The sequence below is a fragment of the Struthio camelus genome, chromosome 35 (assembly GCF_040807025.1).
Source record: "Struthio camelus isolate bStrCam1 chromosome 35, bStrCam1.hap1, whole genome shotgun sequence".
Lineage (NCBI taxonomy): Eukaryota > Metazoa > Chordata > Aves > Struthioniformes > Struthionidae > Struthio > Struthio camelus.
The window spans coordinates 663,107-690,826 of NC_090976.1; the positions used below are offsets into that span (position 1 = coordinate 663,107).

Consider the following 27,720-nt stretch of genomic DNA (forward strand, 5'->3'; position numbering starts at 1 on the left):
CGGGTGGGCTCCGGAGCGGGAACGGGCCCCGTCCCGGTGCGGCGGGTGGGCTCCGGAGCGGGAACGGGCCCCGTCCCCGTGCGGCGGGTGGGCTCCGGAGCGGGAACGGGCCCCGTCCCCGTGCGGCGGGTGGGCTCCGGAGCGGGAACGGGCCCCGTCCCCGTGCGGCGGGTGGGCTCTGGAGCGGGAACGGGCCCCGTCCCGGCGCGGCGGGTGGGCTCAGGAGCGGGAACGGGCCCCGTCCCCGTGCGGCGGGTGGGCTCCGGAGCGGGAACGGGCCCCGTCCCGGTGCGGCGGGTGGGCTCCGGAGCGGGAACGCGCCCCGTCCCCGTGCGGCGGGTGGGCTCCGGAGCGGGAACGGGCCCCGTCCCCGTGCGGCGGGTGGGCTCCGGAGCGGGAACGCGCCCCGTCCCCGTGCGGCGGGTGGGCTCCGGAGCGGGAACGGGCCCCGTCCCGGTGCGGCGGGTGGGCTCCGGAGTGGGAACGCGCCCCGTCCCCGTGCGGCGGGTGGGCTCCGGAGCGGGAACGCGCCCCGTCCCCGTGCGGCGGGTGGGCTCCGGAGCGGGAACGGGCCCCGTCCCCGTGCGGCGGGTGGGCTCAGGAGCGGGAACGGGCCCCGTCCCGGCGCGGCGGGTGGGCTCCGGAGCGGGAACGGGCCCCGTCCCGGTGCGGCGGGTGGGCTCCGGAGTGGGAACGGGCCCCGTCCCCGTGCGGCGGGTGGGCTCCGGAGCGGGAACGGGCCCCGTCCCGGTGCGGCGGGTGGGCTCCGGAGCGGGAACGGGCCCCGTCCCCGTGCGGCGGGTGGGCTCCGGAGCAGGAACGCGCCCCGTCCCCGTGCGGCGGGTGGGCTCCGGAGCGGGAACGGGCCCCGTCCCGGTGCGGCGGGTGGGCTCCGGAGCGGGAACGGGCCCCGTCCCCGTGCGGCGGGTGGGCTCCGGAGCGGGAACGGGCCCCGTCCCCGTGCGGCGGGTGGGCTCCGGAGCGGGAACGGGCCCCGTCCCCGTGCGGCGGGTGGGCTCCGGAGCGGGAACGCGCCCCGTCCCCGTGCGGCGGGTGGGCTCCGGAGCGGGAACGCGCCCCGTCCCCGTGCGGCGGGTGGGCTCCGGAGCGGGAACGGGCCCCGTCCCGGTGCGGCGGGTGGGCTCCGGAGCGGGAACGGGCCCCGTCCCCGTGCGGCGGGTGGGCTCCGGAGCGGGAACGGGCCCCGTCCCCGTGCGGCGGGTGGGCTCCGGAGCGGGAACGCGCCCCGTCCCCGTGCGGCGGGTGGGCTCCGGAGCGGGAACGGGCCCCGTCCCCGTGCGGCGGGTGGGCTCCGGAGCGGGAACGGGCCCCGTCCCCGTGCGGCGGGTGGGCTCCGGAGCGGGAACGGGCCCCGTCCCGGTGCGGCGGGTGGGCTCCGGAGCGGGAACGGGCCCCGTCCCCGTGCGGCGGGTGGGCTCCGGAGCGGGAACGGGCCCCGTCCCCGTGCGGCGGGTGGGCTCCGGAGCGGGAACGCGCCCCGTCCCCGTGCGGCGGGTGGGCTCCGGAGCGGGAACGCGCCCCGTCCCCGTGCGGCGGGTGGGCTCCGGAGCGGGAACGGGCCCCGTCCCCGTGCGGCGGGTGGGATCCGGAGCGGGAACGGTCCCCGTCCCCGTGCGGCGGGTGGGCTCCGGAGCGGGAACGGGCCCCGTCCCCGTGCGGCGGGTGGGCTCCGGAGCGGGAACGCGCCCCGTCCCCGTGCGGCGGGTGGGATCCGGAGCGGGAACGGTCCCCGTCCCCGTGCGGCGGGTGGGCTCCGGAGCGGGAACGGGCCCCGTCCCGGTGCGGCGGGTGGGCTCCGGAGCGGGAACGGGCCCCGTCCCCGTGCGGCGGGTGGGCTCCGGAGCGGGAACGGGCCCCGTCCCCGTGCGGCGGGTGGGATCCGGAGCGGGAACATGCCCCGTCCCGGTGCGGCGGGTGAGCTCCCGCGTGGGAACGCGCCCCGTCCCGGTGCAGCGGGCGCCGCCGCGGCTCTTGGCGGGGGGGGTGGTGGCCGTCGGCGGCGCCGCGAGGCCGCGGTGAGGGCCGCCCGGGGGCCGTGCTCGGCCCTGGTCCCACCCCGTCCCGGGAAGGGGCGCGGCGCGGGCAGCGGGCGCGTTTACAAGAGCGCAGCGCCGCGTCGGGCGCGGCCACTCGGAGCGCTCCGCGCCGCCCGCAGCGCACCGGACCCGACCCGAGCGCACCGGACCCGAGCGCGCCCGGCCCGTAGGGCACCGGGGCCGCTCGGCCGGGACCCGCCGCCACCAGGAAACCGCAGCGGCTCGGGCAGCACCGGCTCCGCGCCCGCTATGGCCGTGCCGGGGAGCTGAGAGCCGCGCACCCGCAGGTACCGGCGTCGCCGAAAGTCGGTTGTTTTGGGTGTTTTTTTTTTTTTTTGGGGGGGGGGGTGGAAGCGACCCCGGGAGCGACCCCGGGAACGACACCCGGAGCGACAGCGCGAGTGGGAAGCTGGGGCTGCCCCGGCGCTCGGCGGGGGCCGCGGTTCGGCGCCGCTGGACGGGACGGGTGGAAAAAGCCGGCGGCGGGTCCCGGTGCCGGTGCCGGGTGGCTTTACCGGGAGCTCAGGGCGTGGCGGCCCCGTCGCCTCCGTCCCGCTGGCGCCGCCGCCGCCGCCGCCCCGCCCGGGCGCACGGGGAGTCCCGGGGCGGAGCGGAGCGGGGCGCGGCGTGGGCGGCCCCACGCTGCCATCCCGCTTCCTTAACGCACGTCCCGTGGCTCGGTTGGGAGCGGGCGCTGGAGGAGGTGGGAGGCTTTAACTCCTTCGGACGCCCCTCACCCGCCTTTGGGCGGCTGGCGGTCACGCGTGGGGTGTCGCCCCGCGTGGGGCAGCGCGCGCCGCGCTCGGCGTGTCCGGCCCCCGTCGGGGGCTCTGCGGGGGCTCCTCGGCCACGACACGAGTGGAAAAGGCAAGGTGGTGGTGGGAGGGGGGGGAACCCACCCGCCGTGGGACGGGGAGCCGCTTCCCCACCCGCTCGGGGGGGGGGGGGACGCGGGCGCCCGCTGCTCCCACCCAGGACCCACCGAGGATGCAGCTCTCTGGGCCTTCCCCGCCGCCGTGTCCCCGTCCCTGGTGGTGGTGGTGGGGTAACGGGGAGTGGGGGGGGGCGGCCGTGGATTCGGGCAGAGCGCGGCCACGCGCCGCAGGTGCATGCCGCTCGCCGGTGGCGGTTGGGGGGGTACCCGGGACCGCCGGAAGCGGGCGGCTTGGCATCGCCGCCCCGCTTTTCGGGGAGGCGCCGGGCCCGTTGGCCAATGGAGGGGGCCAAAAAAAAAAAAAAATCCCCCCCCCCCCCCGTCCTGCTCGGTGTCCCCAAACTGCCGGTATCTGGCTGTCCCCCCCCCCCCCCCAACCTTGCCCCACGTCCCCATCCCGGGCAAGCTGGGCCACCGCTGCAGCCGGCCCGACAGGTCCGGGAGCCCGAGCGGCGGCGGCGCAGGAGTCGCTCTCGGTTGGCCCCGGGCGCTCTCGCTGCGGGAAAGCAGCTGGTCGGACTGGTCCGAGCTGGGGCGTAGGCATCGGGGTGTTTTTTTTTTTGGGGGGGGGGCGCAGGCCAGCGCCCCTTGCTGCGCTGCCGTCCCCTTTTTCTCCGTTTTGTTATTATTATTTTTAAACTTTTTTTTTTTTTTTCCGCCCCCCGCTCTCCTCCTCCTTTGGCCGTGAGCGCGAGCCCGAGAAGGCTGGTTTTTTTTGTTTTTTTTTTTTTTCCTGGGAGGATCCCGCGCTCCCAACGTCACGGTCCCTCCTCGGTGCATCGGCCCCCCCCCCCACCCCACCGCCCCGGGCTTTGCCATGGGGGCCGGCGTCTTCCCGCTGCGCCGGGGTAGCCCCCGCTCCGGGTTCGGGAACGCCGGCTGCTTCGCCCTCCCTCTGCTTGGGCCTCTGCTTGGATTTCAAGGTCGTGGGGACGGGCGTTTTCCCCGCGGGGTGTCTCCCCTCCGGGCGCCCTGGGGTGGGGATCAGCCCCAGGTTGGGGTGGAGGTCGGGGGGGGGGGAACTGCCGCGCAGCCTCCTCCCCGGACCTCCTTCCTCCCCGTCCTCCTCCGGGGCATCGCCACCGCTGGGGAGGTGGAAGGGGGGGGTCCCGTCCCCCTTTTTTTTACCCCGGTGGGGACTTTCTGGCGGCGCCACGTTTGCGTGGCTTCTTCTGTCCTCCTCCCGGGCAGAGCAAGATCTTCTCCTCTTGCTGCCGTGCCTTTCCCTTCCTTCCTTGGAGGTCCCGAGATCTTTGTCCCCCCCCCCACCCCAATCTCGTCCCCCTCCGTGCTGCCGCGGTTGCAGGGTGGGAGGAAGGTGCCGGCACCCTCGGATGGAGGTGACTCGTGGGAGCTCTGCTGCCGGTTCTCAGCGCGGGGGTGTCTTCTCGGTGGCGGTGGCTGCGTTGGCGGTGGCGGCTGTGATGGCGGCTGCGGTGGTGGCTGTGATGGCGGCTGCGGTGGTGGAGGTGGTGGTGGAGGTGGTGGTAGCTGTGGTGGTGGCTCCGATGGTGGAGGTGGTGGTGGTGGCTCCGATGGTGGAGGTGGTGGTAGCTGCGGTGGTAGAGGTGGTGGCTCCGGTGGTGGTGGCTCCGGTGGTGGTGGCTCCGGTGGTGGAGGTGGTGGTGGAGGTGGTGGTAGCTGCGGTGGTGGCTCCGATGGTGGAGGTGGTGGTGGTGGCTCCGATGGTGGTGGCTGCGGTGGTGGCTGCGGTGGTGGAGGTAGTGGTGGAGGTGGTGGTGGCTGCGATGGTGGAGGTGGTGGTAGCTGTGGTGGTGGAGGTGGTGGTGGTGGCTGCGATGGTGGTGGTGGCTGCGACGGTGGTGGCCGCAACAGCGGCGGCGGCGATGCTGATGGTGGTGGTGGACGCAGGAGGTCCCGTTGTTGCAGGCGGGGGGCGGTTGCTGCAGGGTTTGGAGCCCCAAGTCTTCGGGCGGCTCCTTCTCCACCCAGCCAGCGCCCGGCAAGCCCGACGGAGAACCGCTCCGCTGCCTGGGGATTTGGGGAGCTTAGACGGAGCCGCTGGCCCCCGGCTTCGCTCAGCACGTCGTCCCTTTTGTGTCCCGGCCCGGCCGGAGCGGAGCTCTGGGATTGCATCAGGCGTCAGGTTCCCCCCCCGGCTCCATCTCTGCAAAAGAAAAAAAAACCCGATGAGCCGTGTCCGCTCGTCCGGAAAGGGATTATCCCGCCGCGAGCCGCTCCGCCATCGCCCGGCTCGGGGAGAGACAGAGAGAGAGGGCAAAGGCTTTGGGTCCTGCTGGGCATCGTTCGGGGCCGGGGGGGGGTCTCTTATCCGGCCGGCAGCGGGGACGCGGACCTGGAGGAGAGCAAAAGCCCTGGGTCTGCCCTGGGGTCGAGGGCGCGGAGGAGGCGTCGAGTTCCCGGCAGGGACCAAACCGGGAAGGATCCCGACGTTTGCATCGCCGCCGCTTTCAACGGCGGCGGCAGAAACGGGTGCGGGGCCAAAAAGTTGGGTTTTATTTTTTGTTGTTTTTTCCCCGCTCCCGACGCCGGTCCGAACGGGAGGAGGCGATCGCGGCTCTCGAGCCGCGGCGCCGGCAAGCCGGCGGTCGGGTTTGGGCGGGTTGACGGGTCCTGCGACGTGCTCGACGGGGGGTTTTTTTTTTTGGGGGGGGGGTGAAGCCGGAGCACGGCTCTTCGGGAAGGTTTTTTTTTTTTTTGGAGGGAGGTGGGGGTTGGCTTTGCCCCCTTGGCACGACGCGGGCCGCCGAGGAGCGGCGACAACAACTAAAAATACAGGGGAGGAGGCAGCACGTGGTTTAACCTGAGAACAGCAGCAGCTGGTCGGCGGCCGGCGCGGCTCGCGTCGCTCCGCGGCGAAGGTCTCCCCTTCCCAGCCGCCGCGATCTTCTCCGCCTCGAGGCCGGCGGAGGAGAGCAAAAGGGTCCGGCCCGCTCGTCCGGTTCGGCTCGGCGGCTGGAGGTTTTTCTGCCGCCGGGACGCTTCTCCCTCTCTTGCCCGCTGCAGCCCGGGCTGAGCTCTGAGTCAGCGCCGCGCGCCCAGCCCGCGGGGCTGCCTGACTCACAAACCAGTTTGGGCTGCGCTTTGGTGGCTGGAAAAATGTAAAAAGAGAGCGAGAGCAAGGAGCTGGTGCCGCCTCCCGCCGCCTCCGCCTACCATCCCCTCCTCCTAGCTGCTGGGCTTGCCAGCTCCGGCCTTACCCGAGGTTGGGATTAAACTCGGTGCAACCCTCTTCCGAGCCTCGAGGTCGGGCCTTGGCGCAGCGGGAGCGCCGCGGCGCTTCTGCGTCGGCTCTGGAAAGGAGCGTTTTTGGGGTGTTAGTAAGACCCCCCCCCCACCACCACCCCTGCACCATCAGCACCCGCCGCCGCCGTCCCGGCGAGAGCAGCGTCTTGCTGCATCCCCGCGGTGCCCCGGCCGCCGACGCGCGCCAGGCTGCTCCGGGGGTCTCCCCGCCGCGGCGGGGGGGGGGGTCAAGGTGGGTGAAAGCAACCGGCCGCGGCGCTCTGCGGTCCCGGGCAGGGCTGGCTTTGCTGCAGTTTCGTGGCTTAGGGACCGCGGCGGTGTCCCCAAATCCACCCCCCCCCCGGCCGCCTTCCCAGCTCTTTGGCCATCGCTCGAGGCTGAGCTGAACCCCCCCCCCCAAAAAAAAAAAAAAAAAAGCGGTGGAGAACGGGGTCCAAAAGTGCCCGGTTTTGTAAGCGAGGCTGCTGGAGGTGGTGACAGCGGGACGTGTCAAGGCGACCTGCTCGGGGACGGCGTCCTCCTGCCCTGCGCTGCGCTCTGGCTGCCGAGTCCGGACGGTGCAGGGAGCTGGCGCGTCCCGGCTCTGCCCTCTGTAACCTTCCCAGTTGCATTTGAAGAAGCAGATATATATATATATTTTTTTTTAAAAAAATTTTTTATTGTTTTTTTTTTTTTTGCCTGAAGTTTGCTGGAAGCGGGAAAGTTTCTTTGCCTTGTTTGCTAGGGGAAGAGGAAAGGTGGGGCCGCTCGCGTGGGTGTTGCTGGCGGGAGCCAGGCAGCTCGACCCGATCTCCTCGGCCCCCGGCGCTGGCGCTTTGCACGGGCGGCTGAGCCGAGAGAGAGGAGAGCAGCAGAACAAAAGCAGACCGGCTCCGCTCACGCGGCGGCGTTTCGCTTCCTTTCGGTTTTTCCGGCTGGAAGCGAACGCGTCCTGCTCTGCCAGAGCCGGGCACGAGCTTCCCGCCGCGGCTGTTTAGCCCCGGGGCATCTCGCGCCGCGTTTGCGGGCTTGCTCGCCTGCGCGGCAAAGGGCGATGGCAGCCAAAGCAGGCGTTTTACTCGTTCATTTTCCCCCCCCCCCCATATATCGCCTCTCCGCCAGGTTGGGAAGGTGAAACCGCGCTTGCCGACGGGTCCGCGCGAGTGACGGCGGAGGAATTCCTGGGGCGGTTGCCGCCGGGACCAGAGTCCCAGCAAGGTCAGTGCAACTTCAGCGGCTTTACGGCTATTTTATTTTATTTTTTCCTGCCCCGCAAAAAGAGATTTGCTTCCCCCCCCCCCCCCCGAAATCGCCGCCGGCGCGCTCCCGCCTCATCCCGCGCCTCTCCTTCCCCAGATGGAGAAGGAAGAGGAGACGCGGGAGATCCTGCTCCCCAGCTGGCAAGGCAGCGGCTCCCACGGCATCACCATTGACCAGACGGACGACGGGGTCTTTGTGAAGCAAGTGCAGCACAACTCGCCCGCTGCCAAAACGGGAATGGTGAAGGAAGGTGCGAGCCCGCCCGGGGACGGAGGCGGCGGTTACGGGAGAGAGGTTTGGGGTGGTGGTGGTGGGGGGGTCTTTTGGGGAAGTTTGGGTGCTCTGCCCTCCGGTTTTGCTACCTCTGGCGGTGCCTCGGTTGCTTCCTCCGCGAAATGACCCTTGCTGCTCTGGCATCTTGGCTGCCAGCTTCACCCTCGTCTCGGAGGCCCTTCCTTGGCCGGCTTCACCTCTCAACGCAACTCTCGTCCGGCTTGGCCCGCTCCGTCCCGGTGGGTCCGTCCGTCCGTTCGCTCGCGGCGTAGCGCGGGCAGAGGCGCTGCGAAGTCGTCGCCTTCCAAGTCCAGCCGCTTTGCTCGGGCGAAGGCTGGCCGTCGCGCTGAGCGCCCCGCCGGGGTCCCAGGCGGTGGGACCTCCCCTCCCGGCTCACCTCTCTCTCTCTCTTTGCGCTCGCAGGGGATCAGATCGTGAGCGCTACCATCTATTTTGACAACTTGCAGTCCGGGGAGGTCACGCAGCTGCTCAACAGCGTGGGCCACCACACCGTGGGTCTGCGTTTGCAGCGCAAGGGCGACAAGTCTCCGCTGCCGGGACAGTCATGGTCACACGACGTGTTTGCGGCCAGCAGCCCAGAAGTTGTCCTGGTGAGCGTTCCCCGGCGCTGGGATAAGGGGAGGGAGCAGCCTGGAGTTCCTCCCTGCGGGAGGTCAGCTCCGTACTACTCAACGGCAAGAAACCCCATGCCCGGAAACTCCTCGCCGTCGAGGGAAATGTGCTCTAGGGGACCCTGCTTGAGCAGGGAGGTTGGACTAGATGATCTCCAGAGGTCCCTTCCAACCTCCACCATTCTGTGAGGAGCGCTGCGGCACGGCGTGGGCCACCTGCAGAGATCCGGAGTCCCCTACGAAAGCGGGGAAGAGCGGAGAGGTCACGAAGCTGCTCTGCTAACCCGAGCCTGTAGCTCCAACCCACCACCCCCCCCCCCAAAAAAAAAAAAAAGCTCTTTGCTGGTGACAGCAAGGAAGAGCGTGGTCCTAGGCCTAGAGCTTGTCTGCCAGGGGCACGCAGCAGCTCGTAAGGGAGAGGAGGCGGTCGGCGGCCTCCCCGCCACCATGCCGGTGTCCCAGAGCAAGCTTGCATGCTGCGCCTAGCTAGGACGTACGTGCTCTCTCCTTCCGAGCACGAGCTTCGCGTGCAGCAAAAGTAAAGGCAGGCACAGTTCCCTGGTGCTAATAAACGTCTCTTTATTTTCAGAGTGGGGATGATGAAGAGTACAGGAGGATTTACACAAAGAAAATTAAACCACGACTGAAGTCGGATGACGCGGTAGAAATAGAGTCCGGGGGAACGCAGAGCAGGACCATTACGGTCACCAGAAAGGTCACGGCATACACTGTCGACGTTAGTAGGCATGAAGGAGCAAAAGATATCGACGTCACCAGCCCAGATTTTAAAATCAAGATCCCGAAACAGGAAATCGCCCATGCCACAAAGACCGATGTTGAAACGGAGCCTGGGAAAACTGTGATCAAAAGTGCATCAGGAGATTTGTCTGGGAAAAACACCCAAACAACAGACTTGAGTATGGACAGCAGAGGGGCATCTCCTGGCATTTCATACACTGGACCGACAATTGAATCCACAACCAGGAAGCTAGATGTCCACATGGGCAAGGCTCAGGTTGGGAAGCCCGAGATAACTGTTTCAGGAACACAAGTCACAGGTGTTCCCCTGAGGACTCAGATGGACTCTAAACTGTCAGAGATCCAAGTTCCAGGTGGGGAAATTGGAAAATCAGTTACAACCAAGGTGCCGGGACTGAATGTTTCTGGCACTGGGTTCCACGGCCCTGAGGGCAGCTTTCCCAGACCTCATGCAAATGGACAGACGGGAAACCTGGATGCAGATTTTCATGCTAAGGGCTCCAAACTGGATGGTAAAATGCATGTTTCCGGCATGGATATCCAAAGAGAACTGCCAGGGAGCAAAAAGTCACAAGCTGATATTTCTGGCCCCAGTATTCAGGGAGCTATCAAAGCTCCTGGAGTAGACGTTTCCTTACCGATGGTTGAAAGTCCGGACATTGATGTTGGAAAAATAAAAATTCCTACTATGAAAATGCCCAAATTTGGGTTCTCCAGTGGGGGTTCTGGCATCGACGTTCAAGCTGTGCAGGGAGGTGCGGACATTCCTGCACCAAAGGTGCAAACTCCTCACATGGATGTTCCTGCCCCATCTGTCCATATCATGGGCTCCAAAGTTCCTTCTCCTTCAGGGGAAGGGGTTAAAGTCACAAAGCCACAGGTGGATATGGAGCTGAAGGGTGCTGTGAAACTCCCTTCCCCAGCGCTCGAAGTCCCTGGAGCGGATATCAAAGGACCCAGCACAGAGCTCCTAGCTCCTGACATAGACATCCAAGGTGGCAGCAGAAAAGTAAAAATACCCCATATGACGCTTCCAAAATTTACTGCATTGGACTCCCAAGGGGAAGGTCCTACTGTGGAAGTGGTGCTCCCAAAGGGGGAGGTGGGACCGGCAGCAGCTAAGGCACATGTTGACGTTCCTGAAGTGGCCATCAAAGGAGAATGGAAAGCCCCCAAATTTGGGAAGACTGAAACGCCCAAAATATCTATGTCAGATGTAAACCTGAATCTGAAAGGCACTCACCTGAAGGGAGATGCGAGTGTCACAGTCCCAAGAATGGAAGAGGATATCAAAGGACTTGGCTTTGACTCTAAAGCTCCCAAGGTCGATGTTAAGGCTCCTGATGTTGGATTTGAATGTCCAGAAGGTTACTTGAAAGGGCCTGGCATATCAATGCCTTCCAAAGTATCTATGCCAGATATGGACATTAATGTGAAGGGGCCTCAGCTGAAGGGAGAGGTGGATGTTTCTATCCCAAAGATAGGTGGCAACTTGAAAGGACCTCAGATGGATATTAAAGGCCCCAAACTGGGAATGGACATGCCTGATATAGATGTCAAAGGCCCCAAAGTTACAATGCCAGAGATGCATGTCAAGACCCCACAAATCTCCATGCCCGACATCGACTTGAATCTGAAAGGCCCCAAAGTGAAAGGAGGCCTAGATGTTTCTGCCCCCAAACTGGAAGGAGAGATGAAAGCCCCTGGACTTGACATCAAAGGCCCCAGAGTTGACCTTGAAGCACCAGACGTGGACGTCCACAGCCCAGAAGGTAAACTGAAGATGCCTAAGCTGAAAATGCCCAAGTTTGGAGTGCCCGGCCTAAAGGGAGAGGGCCCTGACGTTGATGTGACGCTTCCAAAGGGTGAGGTGGATATTTCTGGTCCCAGGGTAGATGTTGATGTGCCAAGCCTGGACATTGAAGGGCCAGAAGGAAAATTGAAAGGCCCCAAGCTGAAAATGCCTGAGATGCACATCAGAGCACCGAAGGTCTCTGTGCCAGATGTTGATCTGAATTTGAAAGGCCCCAAAGTGAAGGGTGACGTGGATGTCTCCATCCCCACGGTAGGTGCTGATTTGAAGGGTCCCGAATTAGAGCTCAGAGGCCCCAAAGTTGACCTTGAAGCACCAGATGTGGACCTCCACGGCCCAGAGGGTAAACTGAAGATGCCTAAGCTGAAAATGCCCAAGTTTGGGGTGCCTGGCCTGAAGGGAGAGGGGCCAGAAGTGGAAGTGAAACTTCCTAAGGGAGGTATAGAAGTCTCTGGTCCAAAAGTAGATGCTGACATTCCTAGTTTAGACATCAAAGGACCTGAAGGAAAACTCAAAGGCCCCAAAGTCACGATGCCAGAGATGCATGTCAAGACCCCACAAATCTCCATGCCCGACATCGACTTGAATCTGAAAGGCCCCAAAGTGAAAGGAGGCCTAGATGTTTCTGCCCCCAAACTGGAAGGAGAGATGAAAGCCCCTGGACTTGACATCAAAGGCCCCAGAGTTGACCTTGAAGCACCAGACGTGGACGTCCACGGCCCAGAAGGTAAACTGAAGATGCCTAAGCTGAAAATGCCCAAGTTTGGGGTGCCCGGCCTAAAGGGAGAGGGCCCTGACGTTGATGTGACGCTTCCAAAGGGTGAGGTGGATATTTCTGGTCCCAGGGTAGATGTTGATGTGCCAAGCCTGGACATTGAAGGGCCAGAAGGAAAATTGAAAGGCCCCAAGCTGAAAATGCCTGAGATGCACATCAGAGCACCGAAGGTCTCTGTGCCAGATGTTGATCTGAATTTGAAAGGCCCCAAAGTGAAGGGTGACGTGGATGTCTCCATCCCCACGGTAGGTGCTGATTTGAAGGGTCCCGAATTAGAGCTCAGAGGCCCCAAAGTTGACCTTGAAGCACCAGATGTGGACCTCCACGGCCCAGAGGGTAAACTGAAGATGCCTAAGCTGAAAATGCCCAAGTTTGGGGTGCCTGGCCTGAAGGGAGAGGGGCCAGAAGTGGAAGTGAAACTTCCTAAGGGAGGTATAGAAGTCTCTGGTCCAAAAGTAGATGCTGACATTCCTAGTTTAGACATCAAAGGACCTGAAGGAAAACTCAAAGGCCCCAAAGTCACGATGCCAGAGATGCATGTCAAGACCCCACAAATCTCCATGCCCGACATCGACTTGAATCTGAAAGGCCCCAAAGTGAAAGGAGGCCTAGATGTTTCTGCCCCCAAACTGGAAGGAGAGATGAAAGCCCCTGGACTTGACATCAAAGGCCCCAGAGTTGACCTTGAAGCACCAGACGTGGACGTCCACGGCCCAGAGGGTAAACTGAAGATGCCTAAGCTGAAAATGCCCAAGTTTGGGGTGCCCGGCCTAAAGGGAGAGGGCCCTGACGTTGATGTGACGCTTCCAAAGGGTGAGGTGGATATTTCTGGTCCCAGGGTAGATGTTGATGTGCCAAGCCTGGACATTGAAGGGCCAGAAGGAAAAGTAAAAAGTCTCAAATTTAAAATGCCTGAACTAAATATTCAGACGCCCAAAATCTCCATGCCAGATGTAGATCTCAGTTTGAAGGCCCCAAAATTGAGAGGAGATGTAGATATTTCTGTTCCGAAGACCCATGGAGACCTCAAGGGGCCCAAAATGGATGTGGAAGGTCCCAAAGTGGATGTTGATGTGCCTGATGTAGACTTGGAATGTCCAGAAGGGAAAATAAAAGGCCCCAAATTTAAAATGCCTAAGCTTAATATCAAAGCACCTAAAATATCCATGCCTGATGTCGATCTGAACCTAAAGGGACATAAGGTGAGAGGAGAGATGGATGTTTCCGTTCCAAAGATAGAAGGTGACTTGAAAGAGCCTGGTGTTGCTATCAAGGGTCCAAAACTAGATGTTGAGGTCCCAGATGTTGACCTGGAATGTCCAGAAGCCAAACTAAAAATGCCTAAAGTGAAGTTGCCTCACTTTAATGTGTCTGGCCCAAAGTTTGAGGGGGCTGACATAGATGTAAACCTGCCGAAAGGAGAAATGGATATTTCCGGACCAGAGGCAGAACTAGACACTGAAGGACCAGAAGGAAAATGGAAAGGACCTAAGTTCAGGATGCCAAAGCTGAACATTAAAACACCTAAAATATCCATGCCGGATGTTGATTTGAACATAAAGGGACCTAAAATGAAAGGAGAAATGGATATTACAGTTCCCAAGATAGAAGGTGAATTGAAAGGGCCAGAAATAGACGTTAAAGGGCCCAAAGTCGATATTGAGGCACCTGATATTGATTTGGAGTGCCCTGAAGGGAAACTGAAGGGCCCCAAGTTCAAGATGCCCGACATGCACATCAAGGCACCCAAGATCTCCATGCCCGACGTTGACTTTAACCTGAAGGGCCCCAAGCTGAAGGGAGATGTGGATGTGGACGTGTCTGTCCCTAAGCTTGAGGGCGACCTGAAAGGTCCCGAGGTGGACATCAAGGGTCCCAAAGTGGACATTGAGGCGCCCGACGTGGATGTTCATGGCCCGGAAGGAAAATTCAAAATGCCCAAGTTCAAGATGCCCAAGTTTGGGATGCCTGGCTTTAAAGGAGAAGGCCCGGAGGTGGACGTGAACCTGCCGAAAGGAGACCTGGATGTTTCCGGTCCCAAGGTGGATATTGAGGGTCCAGAGCTGGACGTTGAAGGGCCAGAGGGGAAGCTGAAGGGCCCCAAGTTCAAGATGCCAGAAATGCACATCAAGGCACCCAAGATCTCCATGCCCGACGTTGACTTTAACCTGAAGGGCCCCAAGCTGAAGGGAGATGTGGATGTGTCTGTCCCTAAGCTTGAGGGCGACCTGAAAGGTCCCGAGGTGGACATCAAGGGTCCCAAAGTGGACATTGAGGCGCCCGACGTGGATGTTCATGGCCCGGAAGGAAAATTCAAAATGCCCAAGTTCAAGATGCCCAAGTTTGGGATGCCTGGCTTTAAAGGAGAAGGCCCGGAGATGGACGTGAACCTGCCGAAAGGAGACCTGGATGTTTCCGGTCCCAAGGTGGATATTGAGGGTCCAGAGCTGGACATTGAAGGGCCAGAGGGGAAGCTGAAGGGCCCCAAGTTCAAGATGCCCGACATGCACATCAAGGCACCCAAGATCTCCATGCCCGACGTTGACTTTAACCTGAAGGGCCCCAAGCTGAAGGGAGATGTGGATGTGGACGTGTCTGTCCCTAAGCTTGAGGGCGACCTGAAAGGTCCCGAGGTGGACATCAAGGGTCCCAAAGTGGACATTGAGGCACCCGACGTGGATGTTCATGGCCCGGAAGGAAAATTCAAAATGCCCAAGTTCAAGATGCCCAAGTTTGGGATGCCGGGGCTGAAGGGAGAAGGCCCGGAGGTGGACGTGAACCTGCCGAAAGGAGACCTGGATGTTTCCGGTCCCAAGGTAGATATTGAGTTGCCAACTGCAGACATTGAAGGGCCAGAGGGGAAGCTGAAGGGCCCCAAGTTTAAGATGCCAGAAATGCATTTCAATGTTCCCAAGATCTCCATGCCTGATATCGACTTGAACCTGAAAGGGCCCAAAGTGAAGGGGGCTGTTGATGTTTCTGTTCCCAAATTAGAAGGTGATTTGAAAGGATCTGATTTGAATATTCAAGGTCCCAAAGTGGATGTAGACATTTCTGGTCTTGACATTGAAGGTCCTGAGGGAAAAGGGAAAGGACCCAAGATTAAAATGCCTGAAATGCATATTAAGGCACCTAAAATTTCCATGCCTGATGTAGATGTCAATTTGAAAGGTCCCAAAGTGAAGGGGGATGTAGATGTTTCTGTCCCGAAAATCGAGGGTGATTTGAAGGAGGCTGATTTGCACCTGAAAGGGCCCAAAATGGACATAGAGGTTCCTGACATGGACATTGAGGGCCCAGAAGGAAAGTTAAAGGGTCCCAAATTTAAGATGCCAGAGATGCATTTTAAAGCCCCTAAAATCTCCATGCCAGACTTTGATCTGAACTTGAAGGGCCCCAAAGTGAAGGGGGATGTGGATGTGTCTGTTCCCAAAATAGAGGGTGATTTGAAAGGTCCAGAAGTCGACATCAAAGGCCCTAAACTGGATATCGATGCTCCTGATGTTGACATGGAAGGCCCAGAAGGCAAACTGAAAGGCCCCAAATTCAAGATGCCTGAAATGCACTTCAAGACACCCAAGATCTCCATGCCAGACATAGATCTGAACCTGAGAGGCCCCAAGCTGAAGGGGGATTTGGATGTTTCTGCTCCCAAACTAGAGGGTGACTTGAAAGGGCCAGAAGGGGATATCAAAGGTCCTAAACTGGACATAGAAGCTCCTGATGTGGATATTGAGGTCCCAGAGGGGAAGCTGAGAGGCCCCAAGTTTAAGATGCCTGACATGCATTTTAAGGCTCCCAAGATCTCCATGCCAGACTTTGATCTCAATCTGAAAGGTCCAAAAGTGAAAGGGGATGTAGATGTTTCCACTCCTAAGTTAGAAGGCAACCTGAAAGGGCCTGAGGTTAATGTAAAAGGTCCCAAAATGGACATAGAGGTTCCTGATGTTGAGCTGGAAGGTCCAGAAGGAAAGTTAAAGGGTCCCAAATTTAAGATGCCAGAGATGCATTTTAAAGCCCCCAAAATCTCCATGCCAGACTTTGATGTGAACTTGAAAGGTCCCAAAATGAAGGGGGATGTGGATGTGTCTGTTCCCAAATTAGAAGGTGATTTGAAGGGCCCAGAAATGGACATCAAAGGTCCAAAAATGAACGTGGACCTTCCTGAAGCTGAGCTGGAAGGCCCTGAAGGGAAGCTGAAGGGCCCCAAGTTTAAGATGCCCGACATGCACATCAAGGCACCCAAGATCTCCATGCCCGACGTTGACTTTAACCTGAAGGGCCCCAAGCTGAAGGGAGATGTGGATGTGGACGTGTCTGTCCCTAAGCTTGAGGGCGACCTGAAAGGTCCCGAGGTGGACATCAAGGGTCCCAAAGTGGACATTGAGGCGCCCGACGTGGATGTTCATGGCCCGGAAGGAAAATTCAAAATGCCCAAGTTCAAGATGCCCAAGTTTGGGATGCCTGGCTTTAAAGGAGAAGGCCCGGAGGTGGACGTGAACCTGCCGAAAGGAGACCTGGATGTTTCCGGTCCCAAGGTGGATATTGAGGGTCCAGAGCTGGACATTGAAGGGCCAGAGGGGAAGCTGAAGGGCCCCAAGTTCAAGATGCCAGAAATGCATTTCAAGGCACCCAAGATCTCTATGCCAGACATCGACCTAAATCTGAAGGGCCCAAAAATGAAGGGGGATGTGGATGTGTCTGTTCCCAAATTAGAAGGTGATTTGAAGGGCCCAGAAATGGACATCAAAGGTCCAAAAATGAACGTGGACCTTCCTGAAGCTGAGCTGGAAGGCCCTGAAGGGAAGCTGAAGGGCCCCAAGTTCAAGATGCCCGACATGCACATCAAGGCACCCAAGATCTCCATGCCCGACGTTGACTTTAACCTGAAGGGCCCCAAGCTGAAGGGAGATGTGGATGTGGACGTGTCTGTCCCTAAGCTTGAGGGCGACCTGAAAGGTCCCGAGGTGGACATCAAGGGTCCCAAAGTGGACATTGAGGCACCTGACGTGGATGTTCATGGCCCGGAAGGAAAATTCAAAATGCCCAAGTTCAAGATGCCCAAGTTTGGGATGCCTGGCTTTAAAGGAGAAGGCCCGGAGGTGGACGTGAACCTGCCGAAAGGAGACCTGGATGTTTCCGGTCCCAAGGTGGATATTGAGGGTCCAGAGCTGGACATTGAAGGGCCAGAGGGGAAGCTGAAGGGCCCCAAGTTCAAGATGCCAGAAATGCATTTCAAGGCACCCAAGATCTCTATGCCAGACATCGACCTAAATCTGAAGGGCCCAAAAATGAAGGGGGATGTGGATGTGTCTGTTCCCAAATTAGAAGGTGATTTGAAGGGCCCAGAAATGGACATCAAAGGTCCAAAAATGAACGTGGACCTTCCTGAAGCTGAGCTGGAAGGCCCTGAAGGGAAGCTGAAGGGCCCCAAGTTTAAGATGCCCGACATGCACATCAAGGCACCCAAGATCTCCATGCCCGACGTTGACTTTAACCTGAAGGGCCCCAAGCTGAAGGGAGATGTGGATGTGGACGTGTCTGTCCCTAAGCTTGAGGGCGACCTGAAAGGTCCCGAGGTGGACATCAAGGGTCCCAAAGTGGACATTGAGGCGCCCGACGTGGATGTTCATGGCCCGGAAGGAAAATTCAAAATGCCCAAGTTCAAGATGCCCAAGTTTGGGATGCCGGGGCTGAAGGGAGAAGGCCCGGAGGTGGACGTGGACCTGCCGAAAGGAGACCTGGATGTTTCCGGTCCCAAGGTGGATATTGAGGGTCCAGAGCTGGACGTTGAAGGGCCAGAGGGGAAGCTGAAGGGCCCCAAGTTCAAGATGCCAGAAATGCATTTCAAGGCACCCAAGATCTCTATGCCAGACATCGACCTAAATCTGAAGGGCCCAAAAATGAAGGGGGATGTGGATGTGTCTGTTCCCAAATTAGAAGGTGATTTGAAGGGCCCAGAAATGGACATCAAAGGTCCAAAAATGAACGTGGACCTTCCTGAAGCTGAGCTGGAAGGCCCTGAAGGGAAGCTGAAGGGCCCCAAGTTCAAGATGCCCGACATGCACATCAAGGCACCCAAGATCTCCATGCCCGACGTTGACTTTAACCTGAAGGGCCCCAAGCTGAAGGGAGATGTGGATGTGGACGTGTCTGTCCCTAAGCTTGAGGGCGACCTGAAAGGTCCCGAGGTGGACATCAAGGGTCCCAAAGTGGACATTGAGGCACCCGACGTGGATGTTCATGGCCCGGAAGGAAAATTCAAAATGCCCAAGTTCAAGATGCCCAAGTTTGGGATGCCGGGGCTGAAGGGAGAAGGCCCGGAGGTGGATGTGAACCTGCCGAAAGGAGACCTGGATGTTTCCGGTCCCAAGGTGGATATTGAGGGTCCAGAGCTGGACGTTGAAGGGCCAGAGGGGAAGCTGAAGGGCCCCAAGTTCAAGATGCCAGAAATGCATTTCAAGGCACCCAAGATCTCTATGCCAGACATCGACCTAAATCTGAAGGGCCCAAAAATGAAGGGGGATGTGGATGTGTCTGTTCCCAAATTAGAAGGTGATTTGAAGGGCCCAGAAATGGACATCAAAGGTCCAAAAATGAACGTGGACCTTCCTGAAGCTGAGCTGGAAGGCCCTGAAGGGAAGCTGAAGGGCCCCAAGTTCAAGATGCCCGACATGCACATCAAGGCACCCAAGATCTCCATGCCCGACGTTGACTTTAACCTGAAGGGCCCCAAGCTGAAGGGAGATGTGGATGTGGACGTGTCTGTCCCTAAGCTTGAGGGCGACCTGAAAGGTCCCGAGGTGGACATCAAGGGTCCCAAAGTGGACATTGAGGCGCCCGACGTGGATGTTCATGGCCCGGAAGGAAAATTCAAAATGCCCAAGTTCAAGATGCCCAAGTTTGGGATGCCTGGCTTTAAAGGAGAAGGCCCGGAGGTGGACGTGAACCTGCCGAAAGGAGACCTGGATGTTTCCGGTCCCAAGGTGGATATTGAGGGTCCAGAGCTGGACGTTGAAGGGCCAGAGGGGAAGCTGAAGGGCCCCAAGTTCAAGATGCCCGACATGCACATCAAGGCACCCAAGATCTCCATGCCCGACGTTGACTTTAACCTGAAGGGCCCCAAGCTGAAGGGAGATGTGGATGTGGACGTGTCTGTCCCTAAGCTTGAGGGCGACCTGAAAGGTCCCGAGGTGGACATCAAGGGTCCCAAAGTGGACATTGAGGCACCCGACGTGGATGTTCATGGCCCGGAAGGAAAATTCAAAATGCCCAAGTTCAAGATGCCCAAGTTTGGGATGCCTGGCTTTAAAGGAGAAGGCCCGGAGGTGGACGTGAACCTGCCGAAAGGAGACCTGGATGTTTCCGGTCCCAAGGTGGATATTGAGGGTCCAGAGCTGGACGTTGAAGGGCCAGAGGGGAAGCTGAAGGGCCCCAAGTTCAAGATGCCCGACATGCACATCAAGGCACCCAAGATCTCCATGCCCGACGTTGACTTTAACCTGAAGGGCCCCAAGCTGAAGGGAGATGTGGATGTGGACGTGTCTGTCCCTAAGCTTGAGGGCGACCTGAAAGGTCCCGAGGTGGACATCAAGGGTCCCAAAGTGGACATTGAGGCGCCCGACGTGGATGTTCATGGCCCGGAAGGAAAATTCAAAATGCCCAAGTTCAAGATGCCCAAGTTTGGGATGCCGGGGCTGAAGGGAGAAGGCCCGGAGGTGGATTTAAATCTACCTGATGCCGACGTTGCGGTTTCAGGTCCCAAGGTGGATATTAGTGTTCCTGATTTGGACGTTGAAGGGCCAGAAGGAAACCTAAAAGGCCCTAAATATAAGAAGCCTGACATTCATTTCAATGTTCCTAAGATCTCCATGCCAGATATTGATTTAAATTTGAAAGGCCCAAAAGTAAAGGCTGATGTTGATGCCTCTGTTCCAAAAATAGAAGGTGAACTGAAAAGTCCTAAACTAGACATCAAGGGGCCAGAAATTGAAGTTGAGACACCAAAGGTTGATATAGAAGGAAAACCTAAAAAATCCAGGTTTAAACTTCCAAAGTTTGGCTTTTCTGGTCCTAAAGTGCCCCACCCTGATGTGGATGTGAAACTTAAAAAACCTGATATTGAAGTATCTGGTCCCAACGTTGATGTTCATGCTCCGGATTTGGACGTGCAGACAAAAACAAAAGGATCAAAGTTTAAAATGCCTTTTCTGAGTATTTCATCGCCTAAAGTTTCAATGCCAGATGTGGAGCTAAATCTGAAAGGGCATAAACTGAAAGGAGACTTAGATGTTTCCAGTCCCAAGTTGGAAGGGGAACTGAAAGGGCCTGACATTGATATCAAGGGCCCCAGAGTCAACATCGAGGCACCTGACACGGATATTCACGGGCCAGAGGGTAAACTCAAAATGCCCAAGTTCAAAATGCCCAAATTTGGCATGTCTGGATTTAAAGCTGAGGGGCCAGAGCTGGACATTAGCATCCCAAAAGGGGACCTTGATGTTTCAGGTCCCAAGCTGGGTGTGGAAGGTTCTGAACTGGAAATTGAAGGGCCAGAGGGGAAGCTCAAGGGCCCCCAAATCAAGATGCCAGAAATGCACGTAAAGGCACCCAAGATCTCCATGCCTGACGTTGACCTGCATCTGAAAAGCCCCAAAGCAAAGGGGGATGTGGATGTCTCTCATCTGCAAGGTGCTCTGAAGGGACCTGAATTAGATATAAAAGGACCAAAAGTGGATGTACAGGTCCCAGGCCTTGACATTGAAGGCCCCGAAGGAAAACTGAAAGGACCCAAATTTAAAATGCCCGAAGTGAATATCAAGGCTCCCAATATTTCCATGCCAGACTTTGATTTGAATTTGAAAGGCCCTAAGCTGAAAGGAGATGTGGATGTTGATCTTTCAGTGCCCAAACCAGAAGGTGACTTGAGTGGGCCAGAATTTAATATCAAAGGACCAAAGGTTGACATCGATGCTCCTGAACTGGATGTCGAAGGGCCAGAAGGAAAATGGAAAAGTCCCAAGTTTAAAATGCCAGAGATGCACATAAAGGCTCCCAAAATTTCAATGCCTGATATTGACTTAAACCTTAAAGGTCCCAAGCTGAAAGGAGACATAGATGTTTCTGCCCCAAAGCTGGAAGGGGATTTTAAGGCTCCTGACATCAATATTGGAGGCCCCAAGGTTGACATCGATGTGCCAGATGTGGATATTCATGGCCCAGAGGGTAAACTCAAAGCACCCAAATTCAAAATGCCCAAATTTGGAATGCCTGGCTTCAAAGGAGATGGCCCAGAGATGGATATAAATCTCCCAAAGGGAGAACTCGATATTTCTGTTCCTAAGGTGGCTGTTGATGCTCCAGATCTGGACATTGAAGGGCCAGAAGGCAAACTGAAGGGCCCAAAATTCAAGATGCCTGAGATGCACTTCAAAGCACCTAAAATTTCCATGCCTGACATTGATTTGAATCTGAAAGGGCCAAAGTTGAAAGGAGAGGTGGATGTGCCAAAACTGGAAGGGGATTTGAAAGGTCCTGAACTGGAAATGAAAGGACCAGAAGTAGACATAGATGTTCCTAATGTGGATATCGAAGGACCAGAAGGAAAATGGAAAGGCCCCAAATTGAAGATGCCAGAGATGCATTTTAAGGCTCCTAAAATTTCTGTGCCTGACTTTGATGTGAACCTAAAAGGCCCGAAAGTGAAGGGGGACGTGGATGTGTCTGTGCCGGCTGTGGAAGGTGATTTGAAAGCGCCAAAAGTTGATATTAAGGGCCCTGAGTTGGATGTCAGTGCCCCAGATGTTAATATTGAGGGCCCAGAAGGAAAGTTAAAGGGTCCCAAATTTAAGATGCCAGAGATGCATTTTAAAGCCCCTAAAATCTCCATGCCAGACTTTGATCTGAACTTGAAGGGCCCCAAAGTGAAGGGGGATGTGGATGTGTCTGTTCCCAAAATAGAGGGTGATTTGAAAGGTCCAGAAGTCGACATCAAAGGCCCTAAACTGGATATCGATGCTCCTGATGTTGACATGGAAGGCCCAGAAGGCAAACTGAAAGGCCCCAAATTCAAGATGCCTGAAATGCACTTCAAGACACCCAAGATCTCCATGCCAGACATAGATCTGAACCTGAGAGGCCCCAAGCTGAAGGGGGATTTGGATGTTTCTGCTCCCAAACTAGAAGGCCCTGAGATTGATATCAAAGGCCCCAAGATGGATATTGAGGGTCCAGAGCTGGATGTTGAAGGGCCAGAGGGGAAGCTGAAGGGCCCCAAGTTCAAGATGCCCGACATGCACATCAAGGCACCCAAGATCTCCATGCCCGACGTTGACTTTAACCTGAAGGGCCCCAAGCTGAAGGGAGATGTGGATGTGGATGTGTCTGTCCCTAAGCTTGAGGGCGACCTGAAAGGTCCCGAGGTGGACATCAAGGGTCCCAAAGTGGACATTGAGGCGCCCGACGTGGATGTTCATGGCCCGGAAGGAAAATTCAAAATGCCCAAGTTCAAGATGCCCAAGTTTGGGATGCCTGGCTTTAAAGGAGAAGGCCCGGAGGTGGACGTGAACCTGCCGAAAGGAGACCTGGATGTTTCCGGTCCCAAGGTGGATATTGAGGGTCCAGAGCTGGACGTTGAAGGGCCAGAGGGGAAGCTGAAGGGCCCCAAGTTCAAGATGCCTGACATGCACATCAAGGCACCCAAGATCTCCATGCCCGACGTTGACTTTAACCTGAAGGGCCCCAAGCTGAAGGGAGACATGGACGTTTCTGCACCTGATCTGGAAAGCCCTAAAGTTGAGATCGAGGCCCCTGACATGGACATTGAGGGCCCTGAAGGGAAGCTGAAAGGCCCCAAGTTCAAGATGCCAGACATGCACTTTAAAGCTCCCAAAATCTCCACGCCAGACTTTGATCTGAACCTGAAAGGCCCCAAAGTGAAAGGAGACTTGGACATGTCGGTGCCAGGAATGGAATGTGAACTGAAAGGCCCAGAAGTCAACATTGGAGGTCCTAAATTAGATATAGATGCCCCTGATGTCGATATTGATAGCCCTGAAGGTAAATTCAAGCTGCCTAAATTCAAAATGCCCAAGTTTGCAATGCCTGGCTTCAAAGGAGAGGGGGCAGATGTGAACGTGAACCTGCCCAAGGGAAACGCTGAAATTTCCGGCCCTAGCATAGATATAGAGGCTCCTGATTTGAATATGGAAGGAAAACTGAAAGGTCCCAAATTTAAGATGCCTGAAATGCACATTAAGTCTCCTAAGATCTCTCTCCCTGATGTTGACCTCAATGTGAAGGGGCCTCAACTGAAAGGAGATGTAGATGTTTCTGGACCTAAGTTGGAAGGAGATTTGAAAGCACCCAAAATTGATGTGAAAGCCCCCAGGCTAGACATTGATGCGCCTGATATGAACATTGAAGGGCCAGAGGGGAAGCTCAAAGGCCCCAAATTCAAGATGCCAGAAATGCATGTCAAGACACCCAAGATCTCCATGCCCAATGTTGACTTTAATCTGAAAGGCCCCAAACTGAAGGGAGACATGGATATCTCAGCACCAAAGTTGGAAGGGGATTTGCAGTGTCCGGAAGTTGACATCAAAGGCACAAAATTGGATATCGAGTCACCTGACATTAACATTGAAGGGCCAGATGGAAAACTGAAAGGGCCTAGAATCAAGATGCCAGACATGCACGTCAAGACTCCCCAGATCTCCATGCCAGACATAGACCTGAACCTAAAGGGACCGAGGCTGAAAGGCAATGTTGATATTCCGTGTCCAAAACTCGAGACGGATTTGAAGGCTCCTGAAATTGATATTAAGGGTCCCAAATTAGATATTGAGGGCCCAGAAGTTGATGTTCATGGCCCAGAGGGAAAACTGAAAATACCTAAAATGAAGCTGCCAAAGTTCGGCATGCCTGGCTTTAAAGGGGAAGGCCCTGAGGTGGACATGAACCTGCCAAAGACAGAGGTCGATCTTTCAGGTCCCAAGGTAGATATCAGCGTCCCAGACGTAAGCGTCGAAGGTCCAGAAGGAAAACTGAAGGGCCCTAAACTTAAGATGCCAGAAATGCATGTAAACGTTCCTAAAATCTCGATGCCTGATATAGACTTGAATTTGAAAGGCCATAAAACAAAGGGAGGCTTTGACATTACATCCCCAAAGATTGAAGGTAATCTGAAGGGTCCTGAAGTCGATGTCAGAGTCCCGGAATTTGGAGTCAAAGGCCCCGAAATTGATGCTGAGGGCCCTGACATGAATGTTGAGGGCCTAGAGGCAAATGTCAAACTTCCCAAGTTTAAGAAACCAAAGTTCGGGTTTGGGGTGAAAAGCCCAAAGGCAGATATCAAGGTTCCAGGTGCAGAGGTGGATTTCCCGGAGGCTGAACTGAATGTGGACTCTCCCGATGTCAGCATTTCTGGAAAAGGTAAGAAGAGCAAATTCAAGATGCCTAAACTTCATATGAGTGGTCCTAAAGTTAAAGGAAAGAAAGGTGCATTCGATGTGAATCTCGCTGGTGGAGAGCTCGATGCCAATTTGAAATCTCCAGATCTGGATATGAACGTAGCTGGCCCAGATGTGACAATAAAAGGTGATGCTAGTGTGAAGTCCCCCAAAGGAAAGAAACCCATGTTTGGGAAGATCTCTTTCCCAGATGTTGAATTTGATCTTAAATCACATAGATTCAGAGGGGATGCTTCTGTGGCGGTCCCAAAAACAGAAGGGGAACTTAAAGTTCCTGATCCGGAAGTCTCTGTGCCAACTGTCAAAGGCGAGGTTAAAGGCCTGAGTCTCAGTATGGACACTGGAGCTCCTGACGTGAGTCTGAAGAAACCAAAACTCAAACTTCCCAGTGGGCAGGTGGTTGTAGGTGACTCAAAAATCGAGGGTGACCTAAAAGGACCTGCCACTGACACCTCTGTTCCTTCGGTCCCAGTGCCAGACCTCGACCTAGGTGTGAAAGGACCAAAAGTAAAAGGTGAAGTCAGTGTTCCTGCAGTAGAACTGGAAGGCCCAGAAGGAAAGCTGAAATTGCCCCAGGTCTCATTGCCCAAAATGGGGAAAACAGGTCTCAGTCTGGAAAGGCCTGATGTGAGCTTGGACATCTCAGCCACAAAGGCGGAAGGAAGCGTGAACCTCCCTTCGGCTGATGTGAGCCTCGGAGGTGTTGATGCAAAACTAAAAGGACCCAAAGTCTCTCTACCCGATTTTGATGTAAACCTGAAAGGACCAAAACTAAAGGGAGATCTGGATGTTTCAAGCTCCATTGAAGGGCCAAAGCTCAGCCTCGATGCACCAGATGTTGACATTGGAGGTTGTGAAGGAAAGCTTAAAATGCCAAAGTTTAAATCCCCCACCGTGGAAGGACCTGATCTGAGTATGAAAGGAGGCGTTGGATGCTCCAGCCCACAAATGGAGGTAGACATAAAAGCCCCAGGTGCAAATGTCGATCTCGGCATCCCAGGTGTCAATATCAGAGGGCCCTCAGCAGACATTTCTGCTCCAAACTTTGATGTAAACCTGAAAGGACCAAAGTTGAAAGGAGATCTCGATGTTTCTGCTGGCATTAAATCCCCCAAAGTATCTGTGGACGCGCCGGATGTTGGCTTTGAAGGTCCGAGTGGCACAATTAAGCTTCCTTCCCTCAAAATCCCCCAGTTTGGCATTTCCAGTCCTTGTGTTGAGGGATCTGATATGGGCATCAGTCTTGAAGGACCGCAAGCTAAAGGAGGCCTTAAGGGCTCAGGAGTTGATGTTGGGTTGGGAGGACCTGATATGGAATTGAAAGGGCCTAAGTTTCAAATGCAATCACCTGGTGTTTCCTTGCATGATGTTGATTTGAAGTTGAAAGGACCAAACGTACAGGCTGACATAGATGTTGCTAGTGAAATCAAAGGTCCAAAAATTGGAATGGAAATGCCTGGCATTGACATTAAGAAGTCTGGAGTGGGTGGCCACCTTGACGCTCCCGTCCTTGATGCATCTGCGCCAAAACTTTCCGTGTCAGATTTTAATGTAAATTTAAAAGGGCCTAAGGGTAGTGCCACCCTTTCTGGAGACATGTCAGCACCTACTGTGAATGCTGGTGGGGGTGCTTTTCATGTTACTGGACCAAAGGTAGGAATCGGAGGTCCCAGCATCGGCATGAGTGTCCCGCAAGGTAGCCTAGGAAAAGTATCATTCCCCAAGCTGAGAATGCCTAAATTTGTTTTTTCAGACCCTGAGGTGAAGGGCAGGGAGGTAGGGGTTGATGTAGAGTTCCCTCGGGCAGACGCTAGCCTTCATGCTGGCGCCGTAGAGCTCGAGTTGGAAGACCCAGACATCAGACTAAAGAAATCCAAAATTAAAATGCCAAAGTTCAATTTTTCAAAACAGAAGGGAAAGAGCAGCAGTGCCACAGGCTCCCCAGAGGCTTCTGGGTCCATTTCGGGATCAAAAGGAGATCTGAAGAGTTCCAAGGTGAGCCTGGGGTCTGCAGAGGGTGACCTAGATGGAGGAGAGGGCCCATCAGCCAAAGGGAAGTTTTCCCTCTTTAAAAGCAGGAAACCACGTCACCGGTCATCGTCCTTCAGTGATGACCATTCTTCCCATTCAACGCCCACAGGAACCCTGGAGCTTGATGTCAGCTCAGGCGCTGACAAAGGGAAGCAGGCCAAAATGAAATTTGGAACGTTTGGGGGCATAGGGTCGAAAACTAAAGGGTCTTATGAGGTAACGGGAAGTGATGATGAGACGGGAAAGATGCAGGGTAGCGGGGTCTCGTTAGCGTCCAAAAAATCACGCCTGTCATCCTCCTCGAGCAACGACAGTGGCACGAAGGGTGGCTTCCGCATGCCTGCAGTGGAGCTGACGGTCGCAAAAAAGAAAGAGTAGCGTGCCTGTACATAGGTGTCTGTGTATATAGATAGCCCTTCCTGGGTTTGTATATACATTTCGTAGCTTGGGATACTTTCAACTTCAGCAACAGAATGAGCAAGGTCTGGCAGGACATGTCCTATCCCGCGCGGCAGAGGAGTGACGAAGGAATGGAGGGGTCAGAAGGGGTGGCAGGGACGAGGGGAGAGGCGAGATGGCTGCATGGTCCATCCGATGCATTTGGAGGCTTCTCTGTGCTTGAGACTTCGGTTGGTGCATGAAATGCTGAGAGCTTAAGTTTACTAGCAAGCTATTTTGATATATATTTTTTTTCATTCGACTGAATATTTTCAGTGTTTGGCTCATGGAAATCACTTTGCCATTTTAATGATCTTTTTTGGCTTTTACTTGTGGGGCTTAAATTTCTGTCACAAAAATGGACATATTGAAAACACTGTAAAATATAGACGCAACTGTGCGTGTCAGTTTAATTCCTCTTATGGGGTAGAAAAAAATTAATCCAAGTATTTCCCATGGCTTTGCTGCTTAAGGGCATGATAACAAATAACCTCAGGAGTCGTGCAGTGAGATTTAAAGGAGAGTTAAATGAGCAAGTAGCTGATCCAGTTTGTGCAGGAGGAATGTCTCAAAGATTATTGCAAATTGCCACTAGGTGACTGGGCATGATTTTATTGAAGTGTTCTTTGTTGCCTCTATACGTTTGTTTTATTATTTGTATTATAAGAGAAAATTCGTCTCAGTTGTGGCATAAAAGCTTGCAATGGCCACTCTTCTGGTATTTGTTAAAATTTCTGTTAACAAGTGTATCTCAAATTTAAAAAAAAAAAAAAAATCCAAACCTTTCAGCACTTTAACGGCAAATTAATTGAGAATGTAAGAAGAACGGTCTTGTAAAATGCAAATAAAAAAAATTTATTAACCGTGACTCACCAAAACCAACTTCCTTCCTTGTTCGCAGTCATCGTTTGGTGGCTAAAGGGTCCGCCGGGCTGCGATGCCCTGAGGGCTGCTCCGGGGTTGTCCTTGGTGCCTCCGTTCCCAGCATTTTTTGGGGGGGGAGGGGGTGTCACTCTTGTTTTTCATAGCGGCGATTCCCTCAACTCCGGGTCGTTTGCCTTTTCACGGGAC

General features: G+C 56.2%; 2 protein-coding genes across 4 annotated transcripts; one reads left to right on the forward strand and one right to left on the reverse strand.

Annotated features, from left to right (window-relative positions):
* Positions 1 to 2,099: 2,099 nt before the first annotated feature.
* Positions 2,100 to 27,517, forward strand: AHNAK (AHNAK nucleoprotein). 3 transcript variants are annotated; one of them, XM_068923758.1, is made up of 6 exons: positions 2,100 to 2,344; positions 7,321 to 7,416; positions 7,555 to 7,708; positions 8,155 to 8,342; positions 8,953 to 19,428; positions 22,267 to 27,517. In XM_068923758.1, the coding sequence occupies exons 3-6, from the start codon at positions 7,555 to 7,557 to the stop codon at positions 26,587 to 26,589; spliced, it is 15,141 nt and encodes a 5,046-aa protein (XP_068779859.1). In that variant the 5' UTR covers positions 2,100 to 2,344; positions 7,321 to 7,416; the 3' UTR covers positions 26,590 to 27,517. The 3 variants fall into 3 exon arrangements, with proteins under 3 accessions (XP_068779859.1, XP_068779857.1, XP_068779858.1); XM_068923756.1 differs by having other exon boundaries at positions 8,953 to 27,517; XM_068923757.1 differs by lacking the exon at positions 2,100 to 2,344 and adding an exon at positions 2,728 to 2,760 and having other exon boundaries at positions 8,953 to 27,517.
* On the reverse strand, positions 4,288 to 6,374 carry LOC138063713 (ice-structuring glycoprotein-like). Its single transcript, XM_068923597.1, has 3 exons — positions 6,326 to 6,374; positions 5,777 to 6,168; positions 4,288 to 5,119 (listed from the first exon to the last, which is right to left on the reverse strand). Exons 1-3 carry the CDS (start codon positions 6,372 to 6,374, stop codon positions 4,361 to 4,363), a joined length of 1,200 nt encoding a protein of 399 aa, XP_068779698.1. The 3' UTR covers positions 4,288 to 4,360.
* Positions 27,518 to 27,720: the final 203 nt, after the last annotated feature.